The 24,620-nt window shown below is 38.1% G+C and overlaps 1 protein-coding gene across 1 annotated transcript; it reads left to right on the top strand.

Annotated features, from left to right (window-relative positions):
- Window positions 1-701: 701 nt before the first annotated feature.
- LOC126291835 (uncharacterized) lies at window positions 702-24,257 on the top strand. Its single transcript, XM_049985548.1, has 4 exons — window positions 702-903; window positions 16,264-16,312; window positions 20,663-20,727; window positions 21,893-24,257. Exons 2-4 carry the CDS (start codon window positions 16,287-16,289, stop codon window positions 22,843-22,845), a joined length of 1,044 nt encoding a protein of 347 aa, XP_049841505.1. The 5' UTR covers window positions 702-903; window positions 16,264-16,286; the 3' UTR covers window positions 22,846-24,257.
- Window positions 24,258-24,620: the final 363 nt, after the last annotated feature.

The raw sequence follows: 24,620 nt of genomic DNA, 5'->3' as shown, positions 1-24,620 counted from the left end.
ATGCGTTGGGATCCTTGCTCTTCGTGTTGTATATTAATGACCTTGCAGGTAATATTAATAATAATCTCAGATTTATGTCAGATGATCCAGTTATCTATAATGAAGCAGTCTCTGGAAAAGTCGCACAAATACCTAGTCAGAGATTGATAACACTTCAAAGTGATGCGAGTATCTGTAACTTACTTTAAATTTTCAGAAATGTAAAATTATTCATTTCACAAAGCGCATAACAACATGTGCGAACATGAAATGGACTGATCACACAGGCTCAGCCGTAGGTAAACCAGGTTATAAACTTCGATTTATCGGTAGGACTGTTGAAAAATAAAATAATTCTACGAAAGGAGATTGTTAACAAAACTCTCGCGCAACTCATCCTAGATTATTGTTTATGTATGTGGAACCTGTAACTAATAGGAACAGCAGTAAGATATTGCACGCGTACGAAGGAGGACAGCATGAAGGTCACATGGTTTTTAACCAGCCAAAGAGCGTCTCCAAAAATTGGAATTGGCCGGCGATTGATTTTTCTGAGTTGCGACATCAGCGAAATGAAGAGAATCATCCATCCATAGAGTGTTGATTTTAATTCTCTTTCATCCCAGTGCTTGGCAATTAACGTATCTAGATGAGTAACTTTCCTCTAACTTCGAGGATTGCGCAGATTGTAGATGTGCGCCAGTGGTGCTGCATTGAAAATTGTGCTGTACTCACTGACTTGAAACAGGGAAGTGGAATGTCTCGGTAGCGGCAGTGAAGTTCTATGTCAGTAATCAGTATTTTGTTTACAGAAAGTGTGGGTTAGCGAAAAACGTGTTTCAGTTAGTTGATTGGTAATGTTTTGAACTGCTACTAAGTTCGCTGCTGTCAGAATTAAGAAGAGTGTGAATATTTTTTATTGAAGTGAGTTTTTTTCATTTGAAAAATAATATAACAATAAAGCTAAGTATTTCTCATTGTGGCCAAGCGGTTCTAGGCGTTTGCCTGAAACCGCGAGAGCGCTACGGTCGTAGGTACATAACTGAGGTTGGCGTCAGTCACTACACAGTCTGCAAGAAATGTTAATTTTTAAATTTATCACACTCGCAATTTTTATATACCACTGGATTTTTAAACCGTAATAGCTTTGCAACGCCCTGAACAAAACACACAGCCAACACACATTTTGCTTTATTTTTTTCTATGTATCCTTGTACTAATCAATTACTCCATGTCTAGACATGTAATAGCAGTTGAAAATTGCCTGTTATAGTCATGCCAAACCCAATTTTCACTCTTAAAATAGTGTGTCATTCCATATCAAATCAACACACTTTAAATAAACATTTTACCTCACCCACTTAGATTTTGCTGAAAGTTCGTATACTTATAGTGGGTGCTGAAACTAAGAGAAATACCAAATTTCGATTTTTTTACCTCAAACCATTCCTGAAATATGGTCATGTAAACTTTTCAAAAACTGGCCAAAAATGTGTGAATGGACTTTTTTTAAATTGCCCTAGGAGCTGCCCTAATTGAGCTAGATAACTGGGAAAGGTGTCATTTTGCAGCATTTTTTATGCTCTTTCCAGTTATGGACAAAAAACATAGCTTGTAATTAATAACCTTTTTCAAAATGGTAATTCATATTTTTATTTAATTTTTTTTACAAAAAGTACATAATTGAAAATTTTCGAAATATTTCCATAACTACTTCATACTGTTGTAAATCACATGGCAAAATATAAGTGTGGGATGGTAATGGGTTCATTGTTGAAAAAAAATTATTCCGGACTCTTGTTTTCACCAACGGCCCTAGTTTGACCAAACTGAACTTTAAGGTAGTACGTCAGTAGACAACCCTATGATGATAGTGTTATTCCTTTGTGGGAAGCAAAAGTGTCAGCTTTATTTTCTAGGTAGTCAGGACTCGGTATGTTAACTAGGTTGGAGGATCAATGAAAGTTGCGGAAGTAGCATGTTCCAGGAAATGCGTTGGGATCCTTGCTCTTCGTGTTGTATATTAATGACCTTGCAGGTAATATTAATAATAATCTCAGATTTATGTCAGATGATCCAGTTATCTATAATGAAGCAGTCTCTGGAAAAGTCGCACAAATACCATGTCTACAACCATATACTGCAATAATTCAAAGACTGGGGCCACTGTTGAGATGATGTAGTCTGCATTGTTACCTTCTAAGGCTTTGTGTGCCTACAGCATTATTGTGCACTGTAGTTTTAGTGCAAACCAATTGTTACCTCTGTGTTGACCAGTCTGTATCTATTATATTTAATAGTTCATAATCGAGTAAATCTATACACTGAAGGACAGTTTATAAGTGGTTTTTGTAGAAATATGGAACCAAGCAATAAGTGCAGTGATGTAAGAGTGCAGTGTTGTAATCCATTGAAGAAGCCAAATAATTTTATTAGATACAGAAAAAAACTGAGAAATGTCACAACATGGATGCCCAAATTATTTGCTCAAATATCAATTGGTGCCAAGATTTGTGATAAATGTAGGAAAGATGTAACCAAATTGAAAAATACACCAGGGCCCATCAGTGATGAAAGTGTTGAAGAAGAATCTTCTGGATCAGAAATAATCATCAGAGACCAAGGCCCTGACTTCAGTAGTTGTTAAAATATTTAACACAACACTTCAAGAACTAGGCGAGTCCCCAATTGACAAGAGAAAAATAACATCTAGGCATTATGCCAAATCAAAAGTGAAGAAAATCTAATCAGTGACACGTAAATATTTTGTTGCTCCTGAAACTTCTTGGTCAGATACTGATACTGATGAATCCGTTCTTGAAAATCTTAAAAGAAACTTTAAAAATTCTATAAGTAGAACAAAAAAACTAATAATTCTTACAAGTTTACCTGAAAAGTGAAGCGTCAGGAAAATAATGAGGGAATTTAATGTTCCTAATTGCATTGTTTGGCAGTCCAAAAAATTTTGAAAGAGAGAGGATTAATGGAAGGTCCGAACCCAAAACCAGGGATGTGTTCACCAACAGAAACTGTCAAAAAGGTGCATTCATTTTATGAAAATGATGAAGTTAGCAGGGCAATGCCAGGTATTAAAGATTGTGTGACAATTACAGAAACAAGTGGAAACAAAACAAAAATATCAAAAAGACTTATTTTGTGTAACCTTAAAGAAGCTTACAAACATTTTAAAGACAAGTTTCCTAACATAAGAATAGGTTTCTCTAAATTTGCTGAGTTGAGACCAAAACATTTTGTATTAGCTGGCTGGAGTGGTGCGCGCACACACACACACACACACACACACACACACACACACACACACACACACTCTGTCTGCGTGTGCAGAACTCACCAAATCATAAAATTAATGATAGAAAATGCCAAACTAAATACAGTAACAAACTGGAGCTTCAACAGTTATAAGCAGTGCATTGCAAAAATGCTTTGCAACCCATCAGTTGATTGAAACATGGGAAACTGTGAATACTGCCCAGGAGTAACTGTCATACATAAAATTTTAAAAGGCTCTTTTCATGAAAACTTAATTGAACAAGTTCAGTTCCAACAGTGGATGTCAGTTGACCAATGTAATCCGGAAATTGTTCAGAAAACTTCTGAAGAATTCATAGATTTATTTTGTAGTAAGATGTCTACTTTGATTCGGCATGACTTCATTGCCAAGCAACAACGAACATTCCTCAACTCCACAAGAGAAAACCTTATGGAATCTGAATTTGTTGTCATATGTGATTTTTCAGAAAATTATAGTATAGTTCTACAGGATGAAGCTCAGAGTTTCCACTGGACAAAACAACATATTACCATTCATCCTTTTGTTATATATTACAAACAGGAAGACAAAATTGAGCATATGAGCTTTGTCGTTGTTTCTGATTATCTGGAGCACAATACAACTGTGATTTACACCTTTCTAAAGAAGCTAATTTCATATCTAACAAATATATTTCAAAAGATTCCAAAAAAAGATATACTATTATTTTGACAGTTCTGTTGCTCAGTATAAAAATAAGAAAAAATTCCTGAACCTTTGCCTTCATGAGGAAGACTTTAACATAAAAGCTGAGTGGTACTTTTCAGCCATAGCACATGGGAAAGAACCTTGTGATGGAGTAGGGGGTGCAGTAGAGAGACTGGCAGCTCGTGCAAGTTTGCAAAGGCCATACCAAAATCAGATCCAAACCACACGAGATCTATTTGAGTGGCCAGTAGGTTATATCACAAATGTTGATTTTGCATATTCCACTCAAGAAATATTCTTAAAAAGCCGACTTGAAGAGGCATTGACAATCAAAGGAACACAGCAATTTCACGTTTTCATTCCCAACACTACATCAAAATTAATAGCCAAATACTTCTCAGGTGATATGCCGAGTTGGGAGAGGGAAGTAACTACATCACCAGACAAACTGAAGTTACAAGATGTATCAGGCTATGTCACCACTGTATATGACAATAACTGGTGGCTTGAGTACATTTTAGAAAAAAAAACGAAGAACTTGATGAAGTGAAAATAACTTTTCTTCATCCATGTGGACTGGATAAGTCATTCTCTTATCCTGCACATGTCCTGTGGGTGTCAGTTGTGGATGTTCTCACAAAAGTGAATCCATTTACTCCAGGAGGAAGAATATACAGTCTTAATGAAAGTGATGTAAACCAAACCCAGTCAGCTTTATTAAAATGTAATATGTGAAGTTTCAAGACAATTTATTGGGAAACTGCTTTCAACTCATAACTTAATTTTTGTCTCAGGTTAGTGTTAATGTATATTTTACAGAAAGTTGGTACAGATACCTATTACCCAAAAACAAGGATTACGTATTTAATATGTTTAATAGTTCCATTTCAAACATCATGGACCAGAGCTATTATGTAAATACTTGTACTTATTCATACTTTATTTCAGTTTGTACAGTTAAATGCTCAATTTCTTGTTTTTGTTATAACAGTTAATATACTGTTAGTGAAGTTGTATGAAATTAAAATAAGCAATCAACTTAATTATAAAATATGTCGATAGTTTGGTTTAATAAGGTGATGTTTTGGTATTTCTAATAATTTTTTTTACTTACCTTTCAGTATATTTTAAAGAAATTCCTGTCTGTTAAAGGTCAATTTGGTCAAACTAGGGCTGTTAGTGAAAAACAAGAGACCAGCATATTTTTTTTAACAATGAAGCCATCATCATCCCAGATTTATATTTTGCCATGTGATTTACAATAGTATGAAGTAGTTATGAAAATATTTTGAAAATTTTCAATTAGGTACTTTTTGTAAACAAATTAAAATTAAATCAAAATATTAATTAGTATTTTGAAAAAAAGGTTATTAATTAGAAGCTATGTTTTGTTGTGTATCCCTGGAAAGAGCAAAATGCAACAAAATGACACCTTTCCCAGTTCTCTAGCTCAATTACGGCAGCTCCTAGGGCAATTAAAAAAGGTCCATTCACACATTTTTGGCCAGTTTTGAAAAGTTTACATGACCACATTTCAGGAATGGTTTGAGGTAAAAAAAAATCAAAATTTGGTATTTTTCTTAGTTTCAGCACCCACTATAAGTATACCAACTTTCAGCAAAATCTAAAAGGGTGAGGTAAAATAGGTGTGTTGATTTGACATGGAATGATTCTTGTATAATGTAATAGCATTTGATACAGGTAACTGTTGGTAAGTGTACTTTTATATGCCTAGACTTTATGAAAAGCTTTCAATTCTGCACTACACTGATGCATGTCCAAGAAAATGCACAAGTAAAAAAAAGTTAAACAAGTCTGCAATGGGATAAACGTGTTTTTGTCAGTTGGATAGTGACTTGTTATATTGAATGTAGAATAAACAGAAATAATTCAGTTTTACAAAGGGTGCCTACAGCATTGACGCCTTCATTATCGTGCATTTATCGTGAATCTCTCACACCACACAAAGTCCCAAGCAACTGGAAAAATGCACAGGTGGCTCCTCTATACTAGAAGAGTAAAAAATAGACCAGCTAAATTACAGATCAATGTTCCTAACATCAGTTTGCTGCAGAATCCGTGAACATATTCTAGGTTCAAATAAAATAAAATCTTTAGATCCTGAGACCCTCATGTACATGAATCGGCGCAGTTTTAGGCTGCTTCGTTCTTGCAAAACTCTGCTTGCCATTTTCTCACATGATATACTGTGAAGAATGGATGAAGGGCAACAGGCGGAGTCCATATTTCTAGGTTCCCAAGAAGCATTCAACATAGTGGAGACACTTAATGAAGGTACAAGCATATGGAATGGGTTCCCAGATATTTGAGCGGCTGAAAGACTTCTTTAGTAATAGAACTCACTATGTTGCCCTCGATGGTGGGTGTTCATCATGTTGCTGTGGTCTTCACTCCTGAGACTGGTGTGATGCAGCTCTCCATGCTACTCTATCCTGTGCAAACTTCTTCATCTCCCAGTACCTACTGGAACCTACATCCTTCTGAATCTGCTTAGTGTAGTCATCTCTTGGTCTCCCTCTATGATTTTTATCCTCCACGCTGCCCTCCAATGCTAAATTTATGATCCCTTAATGCCTCAAACCATGTCCTACCAACTGATCCCTTCTTCTAGTCAAGTTGTGCCACAAGCTCCCCTTCTCCCCAATTCTGTTCAATACCTCCTCATTAGTTATGTGATCTATCGATCTAATCTTCCGCATTCTTCTGTAGCACCACATTTCGAAAGCTTCTATTCTCTTCTTGTCTAAGCTATTTATCATCCACGTTTCACTTCCATACATGGCTACACTCCATACAAATACTTTCAGAAAAGACTTCCTGACACTTAAATCTATACTCGATGTTAGCAAATTTCTCTTCTTCAGAAACGCTTTCCTTGCCATTGCCACTCTACATTTTATATCGTCTCTACTTCGACCATCATCAGTTATTTTGCTCCCCAAATAGCAAAACTCCTTTACTACTTTAAGTGACTCACTTCCTAATATAATTCCCTCAGCATCACCCGAATTAATTCGACTACATTCCATTATCCTCATTTCGCTTTTGTTGATGTTCATCTTATATACTCCTCTGAAGACACTGTCCATTCCATTCAACTGCTCTTCCAAGTCCTTTGCCGTCTCTGACAGAATTACAATGTCATCGGCGAACCTCAAAGTTTTTATTTCTTCTCCATGGATTTTAATACCTACTCCGAATTTTTCTTTTGTTTCCTTTATTGCTTGCTCAATATACAGATTGAATAACATCGGTGAGAGGCTACAACCCTGCCTCACTCCCTTCCCGAATCATTGCTTCCCTTTTGTGCCCCTTGACTCTCATACCTGCCATCTGGTTTCTGTACAAATTGTAAATAGCCTTTCGCTCCCTGTATTTTACCCCTGCTACCTTTAGAATTTGAAAGAGGGTATTCCAGTCAAAATTTTCAAAAGCTTTTTCTATGTCTACAAATGCTAGAAACGTAGGTTTGCCTTTCCTTAATCTTTCTTCTAAGATAAGTCGTAACGTCAGTATTGCCTCACGTGTTCCAGTATTTCTACGGAATCCAAACTGATCTTTCCCGAGGTCGGCTTCTACTAGTTTTTCCATTTGTCTGTAAAGAATTTGTGTTAGTATTTTGCAGCTGTGCCTTATTAAACTGATTGTTCGGTAATTTTCACATCTGTCAACACCTACTTTCTTTGGGATTGGAATTATTATATTCTTCTTGAAGTCCGAGGGTATTTCGCCTGTTTCATACATCTTGCTCACCAGATGGTAGAGTTTTGTCAGGACTGGCTCTCCCAAGGCCGTCAGTAGTTCCAATGGAATGTTGTCTACTCCGGGGGCCTTGTTTCGACTCAGGTCTCTCAGTGCTCTGTCAAGCTCTTCACGTAGGATCTTATCTCCCATTTCATCTTCATCTACATCCTCTTCCATTTCCATAATATTGTCCTCAAGTACATCGCCCCTGTATAGATTCTCTATATACTCCTTCCACCTTTCTGCTTTCCCCTCTTTGCTTAGAACTGGGTTTCCATCTGAGCTCTTGATGTTCATACAAGTGGTTCTCTTATCTCCAAAGGTCTCTTTAATTTTCCTGTAGACAGTATCTATCTTACCCCTAGTGAGATAAGCCTCTACATCCTTACATTTGTCCTCTAGCCATCCCTGCTTAGCCATTTTGCACTTCCTGTCGATCTCATTTTTGAGACATTTGTATTCCTTTTTGCGTGCTTCATTTATTGCATTTTTGTATTTTCTCCTTTCATCAATTAAATTCAGTATTTCTTCTGTTATCCAAGGATTTCTACTAGCCCTCGTCTTTTTACCTACTTGATCCTCTGCTGCCTTCACTACTTCATCCCTCAAAGCTACCCATTCTTCTTCTACTGTATTTCTTTCCCCAGTTCCTGTCAGTTGTTCCCGTATGCTCTCCCTGAAACTTTGTACAACCTCTGGTTCTTTCAGTTTATCCAGGTCCCATCTCCTTAAATTCCCACCTTTTTGCAGTTTCTTCAGTTTTAATCTACAGGTCATAACCAATAGATTGTGGTCAGAGTCCACATCTGCCCCTGGAAATGTCTTACAATTTAAAACCTGGTTCCTAAATCTCTGTCGTACCATTATATAATGTATCTGAAACCTTTTAGTATCTCCAGGATTCTTCCATGTATTCAACCTTCTTTCATGATTCTTAAACCAAGTGTTAGCTATGATTAAGTTGTGCTCTGTGCAAAATTCTACCAAGCGGCTTCCTCTTTCATTTCCTAGCCCCAATCTATATCCACCTACTACGTTTCCGTCTCTCCCATTTCCTACACTTGAATTCCAGTCACCCATGACTATTAAATTTTCATCTCCCTTCACTATCTGAATAATTTCTTTTATTTCATCATACATTTCTTCAATTTCTTCGTCATCTGCAGAGCTGGTTGGCATATAAACTTGTACTACTGTAGTAGGTGTGGGCTTCGTATCTATCTTGGCCACAATAATGCGTTCACTATGCTGTTTGTAGTAGCTTATCCGCATTCCTATTTTCCTATTCATTATTAAACCTACTCCTGCATTACCCCTATTTGATTTTGTGTTTATAACCCTGCAGTCACCTGACCCAAAATCTTGTTCCTCCTGCCACCGAACTTCACTAATTCCCACTATATCTAACTTTAACCTGTCCATTTCCCTTTTTAAATTTTCTAACCTACCTGCCCGATTAAGGGATCTGACATTTCACGCTCCGATCTGTAGAAAACCAGTTTTCTTTCTCCTGATAACGACACCCTCTTCAGTAGTCCCCGCCCTGAGATCCGAATGGGGGGACTATTTTACCTTCGGAATTTTTTACCCAAGAGGACGCCATCATCATTTAATCATACAGTAAAGCTGCATGCCCTCAGGAAAAATTACGGCCATAGTTTCCCCTTGCTTTCAGCCGTTCGCAGTACCAGCATAGCAAGGCCGTTTTGGTTATTGTTACAAGGCCAGATCAGTCAATCATCCAGACTGTTGCCCCTGCAACTACTGAAAATGCTGCTGCCCCTCTTCAGGAGCCACACATTTGTCTGGCCTCTCAACAGATACCCCTCCGTTGTGGTTGCACCTACGGTACGGCTATCTGTATCACAGAGACACGCAAGCCTCCCCACCGACGGCAAGGTCCATGGTTCATGGGGAGACGAGGATATTCTCAGGAGTCCCCAAGGTTGTTGTGAAATGCTGTTTGTCTACCATGCTATCCTATGCCTCCTCCTTCAGTGACTCCTTTGATCACCAATGTGGGGTATGCCCCTCTTCATTATTACCTCCTGGAGTTCACTTTCGGGTATTTGCTTTGGCAGGTTCTTTATTACCTCCGGGAGTTCACTTTCAGATGTTGCTCTGGCAGCTTAACTTCATGATACCTACCACTTTCCTAGTGGGTGTGAAGTCTCCACCACTTTGCCTTCGTGCGGCGGCGTATGTTCACCTGGGACTTCATTCGCTTCCTAAGGGGACAAATCCAGCTTGCTCTATCACCATAAGTTTCACGACCTTCACACGGAACTTTGCGATAGTACCTGTGTGTACACTGATGACTCTTGTAGTGACTGTGGTGTCAGGTGTGCACTTGTTATTAGCATCAATGTTTTTCAGTATCAGCTTCTGGAACATAGTTCAGTATTTACAGTGGAGCTCTTTGACCTGTATCACGCCACTCAGTACATTCGGCAACACAGGCTTTTCAATTGTGTCATCTGCTCTGACTCTCTCTGTGCCCTTCAGAGCCTCTGTGAGCTGTATACCATCCATCCCTTAGTGCAACAGGTCCAAATAAGCTTTCACTTGCTCACTCTTGATTGAGCTGGTGTGATGTTTATGTGGATCCCTGGTCACATCGGTCTGACGGTAAAGGAGGTTGCTGGTGCCGCTGCCAAGGCTGCAGTCCTCTTACCTCAGCCTGCTAATTCTTCCACTCCCTGCGATGATTTCTGTGTCACTGTCTGTCAGTAGGTGGTGTCATTGTGGAATCGCCACTGGTCTTCCCCTCGTGAGAACAAGCTACAGGGAATAAACCTCTCCCAGTGGCTTGGCCAATCTTCACTGGGCCGTCTCACCATGAGGAGATCATTTTATCTAGGTTGCGTATTGGGCACTGCCTTTTTAGCCAGTGCCATTTGTTACGTGATGATCCCTCACACCTTGTACTCATTGCCCTCAACCTCTGACAGTTCACCATTCCCTGACAGAATGCCCTTTCTTTAACCACTTGCTCTCTCATTTATGTTTGCCATGTGAGTTATCAGCCATTTTAGTAAACAATGCACGAGCTGTCAAATATGTTTTACTTTTTATTCATTGTAGCAATATGGCAAAGGACATGTAACCTTTAGTTCAGAATCTCTTTTGGCTCTAGGGTGTATTTTATGGACATTTCTCCATGTCACTGTTTTTAGCTGTATTTCCTTTTGTCAATTGGGCTTAATGCTTAGCTGTTTTTAACTGCTTTTTCCTCTTTGTGTTCTACAGTTCTGACAATGGCACATACGACTCTAGTTGTTTTTGCACCCTAAAGCAAAACAAAACAAGCAGTTCTCATTGCCTGTGATCAGTGTTCAGAAAGGTGGATTACTGTTTGGATTGTCCAGCATACCCTGTGTGATTTCTGCCATGCACAAATTGTCAATCAAAATTGAATGTACCATTCCAGAGTTTACCCTACTTCCTTCACAAGTTTTAGTACTGCGATACGATAGTCTTCCATAACCAGAGCCTACACATGCTCAGTGATAGTCATTTTGGCTTGTTGAGGACCTACCTGATTCACTGCCCTATGATATGTGGCTGTCTTTTTAAGAAATTGTACGTTGGATCACTCCTTTATCTGAGTTCCCAATAGCTTTCTCCCCAAAAGCCTATTGAATCTTGTGAATCGTTTCCAGTTTGGAATCATAGAGTTGTTCACAAAATTTGATGCAATATCACTGTTTGTTGCAATATTGCTGCTCAAATTGTGCTTTCATTTTACAATCTACAGCTTGTAGCGACAGTCTATCTTAGTTCACTGGAGTAATGAAGGGTACCTAGCAAATGGAAATAAATGCAGGTCATTGCCATTTTCAAGAACAGTCATGCTGCAGATGCACATAATTATAGGCCTTCATTGTCGACAGCAAAGAGTAGTAGAATTATGGAACACATTTTATGCTCGGGAATTATGACTTTTTGTAATTTTGTTACAAAAATTTCCTCTGTAAAAGTCAGCATTGATTCTGCAAACAGATAGCCTGCAAAACTTAGTTTGCTCAGTTCATCCATGAGATCCAGAGCACTGTAGACAATAGTGTTCATGTTGATGCCATATTCCTTGACTTCAGGAAGGCATTTGGCATCATCATGCAATGCTGTCTGGTGGAAGAAGTATGAGCTGACTTCCTTGCAGACCCAACATGTCACTTGACAGATGTAGAGGTAATTTGCAGAATACCCTAAGGAAGTGTGATCCGAGTGTTACTGTGAAGTGTGATACTAGTGTTACTGTTTCCAATATATATAAGTGACATAGTAGGAAGCATTGGAAGTTCTTTAAGACTGTTCGCAAATGATGCACTTTTCTATAAGAAAGTAGCAGTGCCAGAAGACATAGATTTGCAGAATGAACTACAGAAGTGTATGGTGCAGTCTCTTGCACTTGACCGTGAATGTAAATAAATGTAACATGGGAAAGAAATCCACTACTGTACATCTACGATATTGATGACAAATTGCTGGAAACAATATCTGCCATAAAATATCTAGGAGTGACCATAAATGTAGTGACCGTATAATACAAATAGTAGGAAAAGCAGATGCCAGACTGGAATTCATATGAAGAATCTTAAGCAAATGTAACTCTTTCCCAAAAGAAGCGGCTAATAAGGCACTTGTTAGATGAGTATTGTTCATCAGTCTGTGACCATTTTAGGTAGGACTGATAGAAAAAAAAGAGACTGTAATGAGAAAATTCAAGAAATTAGACCTAATACAAAAGGTTACCAATAGTCATTCTACCTACATGCCCTTTGCGAGTTTAACTGGGAAGGGAGGCTCAGTTAATGGTACCAGAAGTACCCTCTGCCATACACCATCAAGTGACTTTTGGAGTATTGATTTAGATGTAGAAACTGGATGAACATTTACTCCATGCTCGCCATTTACAGGCTTTTTTGAAAAAATGACTAATTATTTCTGTTTAAGAGTATCCCTATGGCACAGGAGTTGTCGACATCAATCGGCATTTGAAAACAGCTGCTGGTATCTGTCTGGAATTATATTTCCATGGATGGACTGTTAGAGTTTTAAACCTTCATATTTCATTCCTTTCTGCATAAAACTTAGATTCATTAAATGATCAAAAAGATGATTTTTCTTCTCAATCTCGGATGGATTGTTGATAACAGATTCCACACTTGTATAAGTATACTGTTAGGCTATTGTTAATATTACCGGCTGCTTGAAAGAGATTCGTGCTAGATGTATGTGCACCCCAGATGTATCCAGGGATGGTGAAGCAAGGCAGTAAGACCTGACGCTAGTTCTCTTGTGGCAGCCATCTGCGCTGCCACACTCAGGTTAAGTGACACTCCCAGTCGGAAAACACAGTTGCCTTACAGTCAGCCACCAGGCAGTAGCACACCGTACAGCCTCCCATCCATAACGATCTCTTCAAATTTTTCGGTGACATCTTGGATATGCAAGATTGATAGTCACCAGGTAACAAAAACTGACAAGTCTATAAGCAAGACTTACACCATTATACAGCAGTGAACTGCCCTGAAGAGGACCGCACAAAGTCGGTTGAAACACCAGTAATTTAACTGTTTTAGTAGTTACCATGATGCAGTCCAATACCCAGAATTATTTTATCCAAAATGGCACTAAGGAATTTCAGAATTAAAATATTGATAGTAAGCATACCATATGAGGACTTGTTTTGTTTTAAAAGTGTTAGTAAGGGGCAAGAAAATTGGAAGCTGTCAACGATGGCCTAATTAGTAGCAACTGTTCCGAAAGTTGCCTGGAAAGACTTGAGAAACCCTTGGACATCTAATATATAGGAGCCCACTTCATCTCCTTAATGACAATGCATTTTTGAACAATGTTTCTACTGTTACATCCATTTTAGTGTGTTATATTATATGTTGAATATCTTGAGAGATAGTAGCACCCATCAAAACAAGGGAAAAAAGTCCATTAACATGGGCTCTAGAATGTGTACCTTAAGAGCTGCAAGCACTTTTTTTATTTTTGCTACTGTGACACGTATCTGTTCTGTTGAAAAAAAATGCTTACAGCTCTTAAGATAAGGTAAGCACTTATAGTAATCATTTTATAGCCCATGTTAATTGGAAAACATGGAGCTTACAGAAGAGATGTGTTTCACAGTATTGAAGATAAACTAGTGCTCAAGTCTCTTAAGGTATGCATCTTATGTATCTGGACTTTTTTCTTGCTTCGATATTTGGCACTTTTTTTAAACAATGAATATATTTGGGCAACCACATGTTGGAAACCGAACAGACACACAGTAACATTTATTAAATTAAGTTTGTCATCACTTCACTTGGGCCTCCTTTGGACCATGTGAATAACTACTTCTGATTTAACTTCAGAGTTTCCAGTAATTTTTCATTTGATCAAGTTTTCTCTGGAGCTGGGAAAATAAAAATTTCTTTCAAAACATATCATTGTTTGCAGTTTCGTGTTCTTAAATGTTAACTTCTGATTTTGTGGAGCTACTTGCACCAGGGAGATTTTTTTGCAACAGACATGTTCAAAAATTTTCTTGTGTGACGTGTTTTCATTCCTTGAAACCAGATGGCCGTAAAACATCAGTCTACGTTTTCTCATTGCGTCATTTAGTTGTTCAGTTTTCTTATACAGATCTTCATTACTCCTGTTTCAGTATTCACTGTTGTGTTTTACTTTCTCTATTATTTTCGCAGAATTTTCCTTTATTTCTGTTCCATGTTTTCTATTTTTCCTGGTGTAGTCAAATTCAGGCGTGTGGATGTGTATAAACATTCTGATTTTCTTACTGTAACGTAGTGCTGTAACTGTTTGAGAGATGATTGTAGACATCCTTAGTCAACTGAAAGGTCTTTCCCATCTTCTTTATTCATTTCCATGTCATGGCTGTTCTTTATTTAAATTTAACCAATTGTAGTAAACTACTTGGAATAGTCGAAACAAACTTTGGTAAACATTAGAGGTAAGAAAAACAAATCAAACTTCATAATGTAATATGAAAGCAAACTCTTCTACTTGGCAGTGAATGTTAAAATCTTCTTCAGAATTATAACATGAGAATAAACAGCACACAGATAAGATTTTTGCACTCCTTAAGTGTTGTAGCTTTGATGGATAGTGTTAACCATGACATGTAGTGTATGGTGTAGAAATATACCAATCTAAATTGCAACACCTTGTTAGCAGGCGGATGAAAAATAAGTTCCACTAAAAATCCCAAGAAAGGAGAAGTTTAAGAAGACCACAGCGTCAGTGGAATGATCACTTCGAGTAGTCGCAGAATGGGAGCATACTCAGTGCTACTTATGTGCGTGATGGTGATGTGATGTGTAGATATAGTTTTACATCAGCTGAAAACTGTTATTTCTGCACTCTAGTCTGATTTTTGAAGTTTTTAATATGTTTCACAGAATTAATTACAAGAATATCTTCACTCCAAACCACATCATCATCTTGGGGGATATTTCAATAATTTAAATATGCGTGATTGTACAATGTCATAGTCATCGCAATGATTATGTAGTGCTGACAGGTTGTTACCTTGTCGATAAGTGTCAGTGGTGAAAGCTGAGTTGTCATATTCATTGCTATGTTGAGCAACTGCATTCAGAATCTTCAAAAGGAGGTGATGTGTGTATTCTAAGAGAGCTTACCATTGACATCCAGTGGCAGCAATTTGTCACTGATTGAGATGAATGTCAGCCCAGAAAAACCAGAGCTCATGCTTATTAAGAGTTAGCCTGTTAACTATGGATTGACAATTGTACGTAGCAGAACAGGATTTATTCATTATTTAGTTCCTGACCTGGTTCTACAACCATTACTCTTGTATCGTGTGTGTCTACGAAGATGATGTAACTTACCAAACGAAAGCATTGGTATGTTTATAGACAAACAAACACAAACACACACATAAAATTCAAGCTTTCGCAACCAATGGTTGCTTCATCAGTAAAGAGGGAAGGAGAGGGAAATACGAAAGGATGTGGGTTTTAAGGGAGAGGGTAAGGAGTCATTCCAATCCCGGGAGCGGAAAGACTTACCTTAGGGGGGGAAAAGGACAATATATATATATATATATATGTGTGTGTGTGTGTGTGTGTGTGTGTGTGTGTGTGTGTGTGTGTGTTTTTCCCCCTAAGGTAAGTCTTTCCGCTCCCAGGATTGGAATGACTCCTTACCCTGTCCGTTAAAACCCACATCCGTCCGTCTTTCCCTCTCCTTCCCTCTTTCCTGATGAAGCAACCGTAGGTTGCGAAAGCTTGAATTTTGTGTGTGTGTTTGTGTGTCTATCAAAATACCAATGCTTTCGTTTGGTAAGTTACATAATCTTTGTTTTCAGATATATTTTTCCCATGTGGAATGTTTCCCTATATACATATCTGCGTGTGGTCTTTGTGGAACTATGTTTACTGTGCCCTAAACAGGTGGTAGCTTATTTCTGTTATATGAAACTGTTAAGCAATGTGTGACTTGTATTTTTACTGTGATATGTAATCCTCAACTCATAGTTGTTCTTTTATTAATTTCAGCTGCTGTGCAGATTTAAACAACCATGTTTCGAGACAGGAAGCCATCAAGGTAGGTATTTTATGTGGTTCTAATTGCCTTCTTTGCTGAATTAATATATGTGTAACTGTACTCTGAGGTGACAAAAATCATGGTATAGTGATACGCAGATATACAGACGGCAGCAGTATCATGTACACGAGCCTTTAAAAGGCAGTGGTTTAGCGGAGCTGTCATGTGTACTCAGGTGATTCATGTCAAAAGGTTTCCAACATGATTGTGGCTGCACAATGGGGATTAACCAACTTTCAACATGGGATGGTAGTTGGAGCTAGACCTGTGGGACATTCAATTTCAAAAAATTGTTAGGGAATTTAGTTTTCTGACATCCACAGTGTCAAGAGTGTGCTGAGAATACCAAATTTCAGGCATTACCTCTCACCAGAGACAATGGAGTGGCCAGCGACCTTCATTTAACACCGTAGAACAGCGGGATTTGCGTAGAGTTGTAATTGCTAACATACGAGTAACATTGCATGAAATAACTGCAGAAATCAATGTTGGATGTATGACAAATGTATCTGTTAGGACAGTGTGGCAGAATTTGCCATTAATGTGCTATGGCAGCTGACGACCGATGCAGGTGCCTTTGCTAACAGCTTTGTGCTCATGTCAGTTGGAGTCTAGATGACTGGAAAACTGTGGCTTGGTCAGATGATTCCCAATTTCAGTTAGTAAGAGTTGATAGTAGGGTTTGAGTGTGGCGCAGACCCCACGAAACCACGAACCCAGGTTGTCAACAAGGCACTGTGCAGGCTGGTGGTGGCTTTGTAATAGTATGGGCTATGTTTGCATGGAATTGACTGGGTCATTGACTGAAAATGATTGTGTTTGGCTATTTGGAGACTGTCTGCAGCCAGTCATGGAATTCATGTTTCAAAATTATGATCAAATTTCTGTGGCTCACAATGTGCCATGTCACCGGGCTACAATTATATGTGGCTGGTTTGAAGAACATTCTGGACAATTTGGCCACACAGATTGCCCGACTTTAATCTCGTCAAACATTTATGAAAAATAATAGAGAGGTCAGTTCATGTACAAAATCCTGCACCAATAGCCCTTAAGTAATTATGGCCTGCTATAGAGAGAGCATGGCTCAATATTTCTATAGAGGACTTCCAGTGATTTGTTGATTCCATGCCAAAATGGGTTGCTGCACTATGCTGGGCAAGAGGAGGTTCTGCGCAATATTAGGAGGCATCCCACGATTTTTTTCATCACAGTGCACATGTGTTGTATTTACCACTGTGCAGAGCGCCATTTTAATCAGTCTGTTATTGCTTCTTTGTTACAGCAGTGGGAAGTGTTATTTCTTGTTGATTTAAATACATAGATTGTTTGCAAAGGAGTGTTGCTGTTTCAAAATTTAATAGAAACTTTATTTCTCATTGTAACTCACTGACAGCAGCTGATTAACGTTTGGGTGTTTACTGTATGGCTCCTCTGACTGTGCGCTGTGTGGCAGCAAGGTTATATAAATCTGGACAAAAGTGAGATCGCCATTGACATGTCTTCGAGCAGACTTCGTTGAGAAACAGAATTAAGCATGTTGAGATAGGGGTTTCATTGTAGGCTTTTACAAATTTGAGAATTGTGTCTGATTTTATACTGATTAAATATTCCTGAAAACACAGGTAAGAATGTTGTGCGAAGGAAACGTCAAAAAAACACACAATGTGGAACCATTGCTCTGATTAGCCTACAAAATTAACAAAATTGGGAACTTTTAAATTGCACATTAATAACACACACACACACACACTTTGTTGCTAACTATTGCAGTGCTGCAGACTCGTGCCACATTGAGTACAGATGTCAGTGACAGAACAATATGTCAGGCAGTATAATGTTCGAATTTCTCATTCTTCTCACTTCTCAGAAGTTGTGACCATAAAATTTCTATACAGTACAATGAACTAAGTCATTCTATAATTCTGTGAAATCAGTGACAGTTCTTCTTCCATTAACATGAAGTTGGAACTTGGGCTTCCATTTCCCAAGCTTATGCATTGTTTAGATTTAAACACCAGATAATTTTGTTTTTGTGGTCTTCTTTTCAGAAAAGACTCCTTCTCATGTGGAATCACTTTAAAGTTGTGAAAAAATTTGTATGTATATTAATTCTTGAATGAATGACTCTGTGCAACTTGTAACTGAATTGAAGGAAACTTTTGTAGAGAAAAGTTATAATTATGAGACAGAATTGTTTGAGTGATATGGCCTTCTTGTTTAACCTTTCCCAATGAATACCACTATCCTCTCTGGAGATGGAACCATTAGTTCCGAAAGCTAAGAAGTGTCTCCTTTCATGTGTGTATGTCAGCAATACTACACATTTGGCCCCCTGGAGGCAAGTGGCTAAGTCAAATGAAAATAGCAGCAGTATGCATATAAAGGTAAAGCTGACTCAGCAATCAACAGCACTTCAGTGCAATAGTTGCAATAATGTCCTGACTGTCATGCTATTCAGTGTTGTTGTTATCGACATCTTGATGCACCTGTCCAGTCTGCTCCATCATGAGCAAATCTGTTTGTCTTTGCATAAGTATGTTGAGTTTCTTTACTGTTTGTGTTATATATTAATGACCTAGCAGGCAGTAGCAAAGTAAACCTCAGAATTTTTGTAAATGGTACAGTTATTTGAAATGAAGTATTGTCTGAAAACAAGAGCAGAAATATTCAGTAGTGTCTCCAAGAGATTCCGTAGTTGTGCAAAGATTGACGACTTGCTTTAAATGTTCAGGAAATGGTCAATTCATGCAAGTACCTGTGTATAACAATATGTAAGGATATGAAACAGCACCACTGAGTGTGTGGGATTCATAGTGAGTGGACTTACAGGGGATATTGAATGTACACAAAGAAGGGCAGCACAAAGGCCCACAGGTTTGCTTCACCTGTGGAGAGTGCCACAGTGAGGCTGATGAAACTAAACTGTTACTTGAAGATAGATGAGAAATATCATGAGAAAGTAAACTTAACAAAGTTTCAAGCTGATGTTTGTAGGAATATACTGCAGAGTGGCACATATAAAACCGGCCTGAACCGGAATGTCAACACGCTTGTGTAGCATTACTAGCTTATCAGTTTCTTTGCCCCCTTTTAACAGCAGTAGTGTGTGGGCAGTTCATACGAAAAGTAGTCGTTATAAACCGTGTACTTTATTGTCATGCCATACTCCATTGAAGAAACTGTGTTTGTTGTTGAAGAATATGTGTGGTCTGAATCCATTAAAGATGTTCATGACACTTTTCCTCCAAGCAATATTCCTGCAAAATCAACGATTCAGGATCTAGTGAGAAAGTGGCAGGATCTAGTGAGAAAGTGGCGTTAGACAGGCAGTGTTGTTAATTGAAAGAGACATAGTGTAATATAGCAAGACAGTCACACAAATGTTAGCATTCTATAACTGGCACATACAACCGGCATAGAAGTGGCACTTTTCAGGTGCTAGTTATGATGGGAATGGCATGTAGTCCATGTTCCTAAATGAGTGTTTCACTTTCAGTTAATTGTGAGTAGATGCTAGTCTAGGAGATCTGAGGAAATGAGTTAAGGCTAACATGAAGATGTTGTCAAAGTAATGTTAACAACTCAGTCCTTGATCCTTCATCCTGGAGATCATTAGCCTACAGCAGGGCACATTTTTTGAAAACAGCCACTGATAAGAAGCAGTGTGGAAAAGAAAGGAAATGCTGACATGAAATGGAAGGATAGAAGTTGCTCCACCTGTGACTGTTTTATCAGCGTGGTAAGTGGTGTTCCTCTTGCATCAGGTTGTACAGCCACCACTGCATGGCAAGACAACCTGCTTGACAGTGAGTGTTTGATGGGATGGTGATTTTACAAAAAAATGATTCCATTCGTAAATATAACGCAAGTAAAAACTAGCTGCAATATCCCTTACTAAGCCTTCCTTCACCACAGAAGGGAGAAAATAGTGGAGCACAATATTTGTACATCTCACCAGTGAATTAAAAGTGCCATATACACAATAAAAATAAATGGAAATAGCGTTTCTCGTGACTGGGGAGAATTAATATTCAGTTGGATAGATTACTACCACATAGAGAAGGCACTGAGTGGCCAACGGGAACATTGAAAGAAGGCCGTTAGAGAGAGTGTAAGCTTTAATCTTGGATCTTTCATTGTTTGATGTGTGGAAAATCAATTGTTCTGTATGTTGATGAATATAGTTGTCCTGCACATTTGATTTCTGGGTTATAATTTTCATTTGTAACCACCGGTGTTACAAGACCTAATTGTATTGACTCATTTGTGGTCAGTACTTAAACGTGATTTATTTATTTATTTATTTTTTATTTTTATTTTTATTTATTTATTTTTTTTTTCCTACAGGGGACCAGCAGGAAGAGGCAGAGGGGCATATCGACCCTTAGGCTTAAAACCCCGAGGTGCAGGAGGTAAGAGGAGTCGTATTGTAACACATTTCAGAAAAAAACGTTCAAAAACTGTAATGTTCTCAAAATACTACTAATAAATTTGTAACATTTGTTGCCTGTTCATACTGAAAAGTTTTTGAACTATTTCAACGCTAAATGTTGATACAACTACTTTCAGATGTGAAGAAATATTTACAGTTTTGCTTGTAGTGTGTGTATCCTTTGTTATATATGTCACAATGATTTTTTCGTCTACTGTGTGAAGTACTGCAAGCAAAGTATCTTGCACAGACAGGAGTTCCTCAATATTTACAGTAATGTATGTTCCTTCCTTATCATTTGATATAACTTACTCCTGCAAGTAGCCCCATATAGTATTGCCTGGTCAAGTCAAATTTCTTCTGAAATGACAGAATCCATTGTGGGAAAATCTGTTTAATAATTGAAGTGGCTGTGACATAGGCTTGAAAAAAATGCAGGCCATTCCCATTTCACAAGAAGGATCACCAGGCAGGTGGACATAATTTTGGAAAGTTACTGCATTGATCTATTGTGGAATTATGAGATATGTTTAATACACGAATTATGGTCTTTTTGAATAATGACAATGTCTATTAAAATCAACACAGCATCTGCACATGCAACTCAGGAAGTCCACAGCACCATAGACAACGGCATCCATGTTGCTGCTGTATTTTTTACTTTTGTATTGTCGTGTAACAAACTAAATCTGAACTTACAGAGTATCGAACCAGATTTGTGACTGACTTCAGGACTTCGTAGCATACATAACACAGCAAAATCAACAGCCCTAAATGTAATTTCAGGAGCACCCCAAGGGAGTGTTATAGTTACTGTTACTAACTCTATAAATGGTCCTGTGATAATGTTGGAAGATCTGTGAGGCTGTCTGCAGATGCTGCTGTTGTCTAGTAGGAAGCTTGGGACACCAGAAAGAAGCCTTAATATTGGTATAAATTGTACTGAAAGGTAGATTAAGCTTTGGGCTTTTGTGTAATAAGAATTTTGTAAATGCACTTGTTTTTTTATATATGAGGACAAGACTTACTTACAAAACACACCTCATAGTTAATGATATGGCTGGGACTATGATTAACTCTGTCAAGTAACAGAAATTTTTTTATCTGATTATAATCATATGTTTCTTTTGCTTTTCCAATTCTAGGTATTGGGCCCTGGTCTACCAAAGGAAGACGATTTGTTGATGCACCTTACAATATTAATAAGAAGAACAAACTGAAAGAACAAAAGCAGATACAGACAGCTGTGAATCCACAGTCTGTTGCAGAAGATTTTGTGGGGTACAGACAGAGGATGTTGATAACACTAGATCCCGATCGAAAATTAGAGGAAAAGGAAATAGCCCAAATCAAAGAAGCACTCCTAGATGCTCTCGAACCTCTAGAGGATGGGTATTTTCCACAGTTTTACGGGACTTCCGTGGCGAAGGGTGCGCTCGTTATGTCTTGTGCCAACGAGCAGACAAAACTCTGGTTAGAGAGAATTGTGCCAGAGTTGAAGCCGTGGAAGGGCGCAAAGCTCCTAGTAAAGCCTAAAGGGGAGGTCACACAAGGAACTAAGGTGCTACTCAAGACGCCAAAGTTGTTTGCCAAGACAGAGCCCAAAAAAATCTTGCAGATGCTCGGCACTCAAAACAAAACCCTCGATACAAGCGTTTGGAAGAATGTCAGTGTGACTTCTGAAGCTACAGGCCAGACTCTAGTCTTCATGGTTGATGACCAGTCTCTCGAAGCCATCCGGGCCTTGGACAATAAAGTTTACCTCGGATTAGGCAATGTTGATTTAGTCGTCTTAAATGAGGAGGATGGCAAGCAGACCTCTGCAGATACAGATGAGAAAAATGAGGAAGAGAGTGACAAGCAGGCCTCTGGAGATACAGACATGAAAAGCAAGGAGGGAGATGCCATGCAGATGTCTGTAGATGCAGACATTAAAAATGAGGAGGAAGTGGCCAAGCAGACACCTTCAGATACAGACATGAAAAATCAGGAAGAAGCTGCCAAACAGACGTCTGTAGACACAGAGGAAGCTGACAAAGAGACATGTGTAGATACAGACATGAAAAACAAGGAGGAAGCTGACAAGCAGACCACCTAGATACATATGTGGCTCTTACAGAACTGAAGTGTATTGAAGTTCATTATTGAAGAAGGAGGCCCAAATATTTAGACTAGTGTTGCTCAAATTGAGCAAATTCGTTTTCTTTCTATAGTGCAATGAGGAGGACAATGTGTGTGCTTAAAATTTCTGTGGCTAGGGCTGGACCTGCTTCCAGCTACAGTACAATCTTGTTAATTTGGACTATGTGGGATCAAAAGTAAGCCTAAAAATACAGGAGAATGTGGTAAAATGAATAATAAAGTTGTAGCCTTCGAGCCAGAAACTCATTTGATACTTCCCTTTTGTTAGTCTGCCCTGTGAAAATGTCTTTGTAACTACCTGCTCACCATGGTCAAGCCTCATTCTTCCTGCACAACTTTTAACGTTCACACTCCCCTCCAGCATCAAGTTGATGAGTCCTTGATGAATCAGGTTGTGTCCTGTCAATTGATCCCTTCCTTTACTGAAGTTGAGCCATACATTTCCATTTGATACAATAAATCCTCAATTATCCATCCTGCCCATTAGATGTTCAACATCCTTCTGTAACATGTCAAGTTTTTTTTTCCCCCTACCATTTAATGTCCATGTTTCGCATTCATATAAGGTTACTCTCTATACCCCAAACCCTTAAATTTATATTAAATGTTAATATATTTCTCTTTCACAGGAAGCTTTTCTTGATTTGCCTGTCAATTATCAGTTCTTTTATCACCCAAATAGCAAAACTTATCCAATTTTTAACATCTCACTTCCTAGCCCAATTCCCCCAACATCACTCAATTTAAATAGAATATATAAATATTTATGTTCATCTTATATTTATGTTCATCTTATAACCTCAAATGCATGATCCACTCCTTTCAAGTAATCTTCCAAGGCTTATGATGAGAAAACATGTGGTTCATTTTGATTTAAAATTATGTAACAAACAAAATTTACAGTTTGTCGAAAAACAAAAATTATTGTCTTTGTGGTACTTTTTCGAAAGACTTGTTGAGCTGCAGTGGAGTGCTGAGGTATGCTGCCTCCTTTGCTCCATATGCAGCTTCTTTGTACTCGTATGCTTCAGTACACGGGCACTGACCGTTTTTTTCAATACCTACATCAGAGCATCCGTTTAATTGTTCATAAATTATAAAAAAATCGCCTTCAACCTTCGCAAACAAATTCACTGAAAGTTGTATATACGCCACTGTATTTAAAAGTTGTTTAATCTAAGAAATTAAAGTAAAATGTTCATCAGAAATTAATTGGAATAAATGAGGGCTGGACAAACGAGGATGTAACATGAGATACTTTAATGTAGTCTTTATATGATAGGTCTTTACAATTTTGAACATTTCTTCCTTATTATAGACTTTTTAAAGTCGTTGTATTTCCTGACAAATAAAATGAAGTGTTAGTTGCTCTTTGTTTATTACTTGCAAATACATGTGTACTAGTCAACGATGCCTTTTTGTAAGTTATGCACTACTAACATATGTGCTGTTTTCTTTTTGCAATTACTAGTGACCTAGTGATATAAAGTGTGACACAAGAGCGAGCATATCACAAAAAAAAAAAGGATCTAAGATTAATCCTTGTTTGGGAAGATGTCAGCTCTGTGAAAAGAATTTCATGGCGTATGAAGATTTGTGCCAGACTGAGACATGAACCAAAATTTCCCTTTTTTCACAAGCAGCTGCTTTAACCAATAAGCTGTGTTAGTATGCACCCACTTTCACAGCATTGATGATGATTTTTTTCCTATTTGGGTTCAGCATTTCTGA

Source organism: Schistocerca gregaria, chromosome 9 (assembly GCF_023897955.1).
Source record: "Schistocerca gregaria isolate iqSchGreg1 chromosome 9, iqSchGreg1.2, whole genome shotgun sequence".
Classification (NCBI taxonomy): Eukaryota; Metazoa; Arthropoda; class Insecta; order Orthoptera; family Acrididae; genus Schistocerca; species Schistocerca gregaria.
This window is presented reverse-complemented; position numbering and strand designations above follow the sequence as displayed.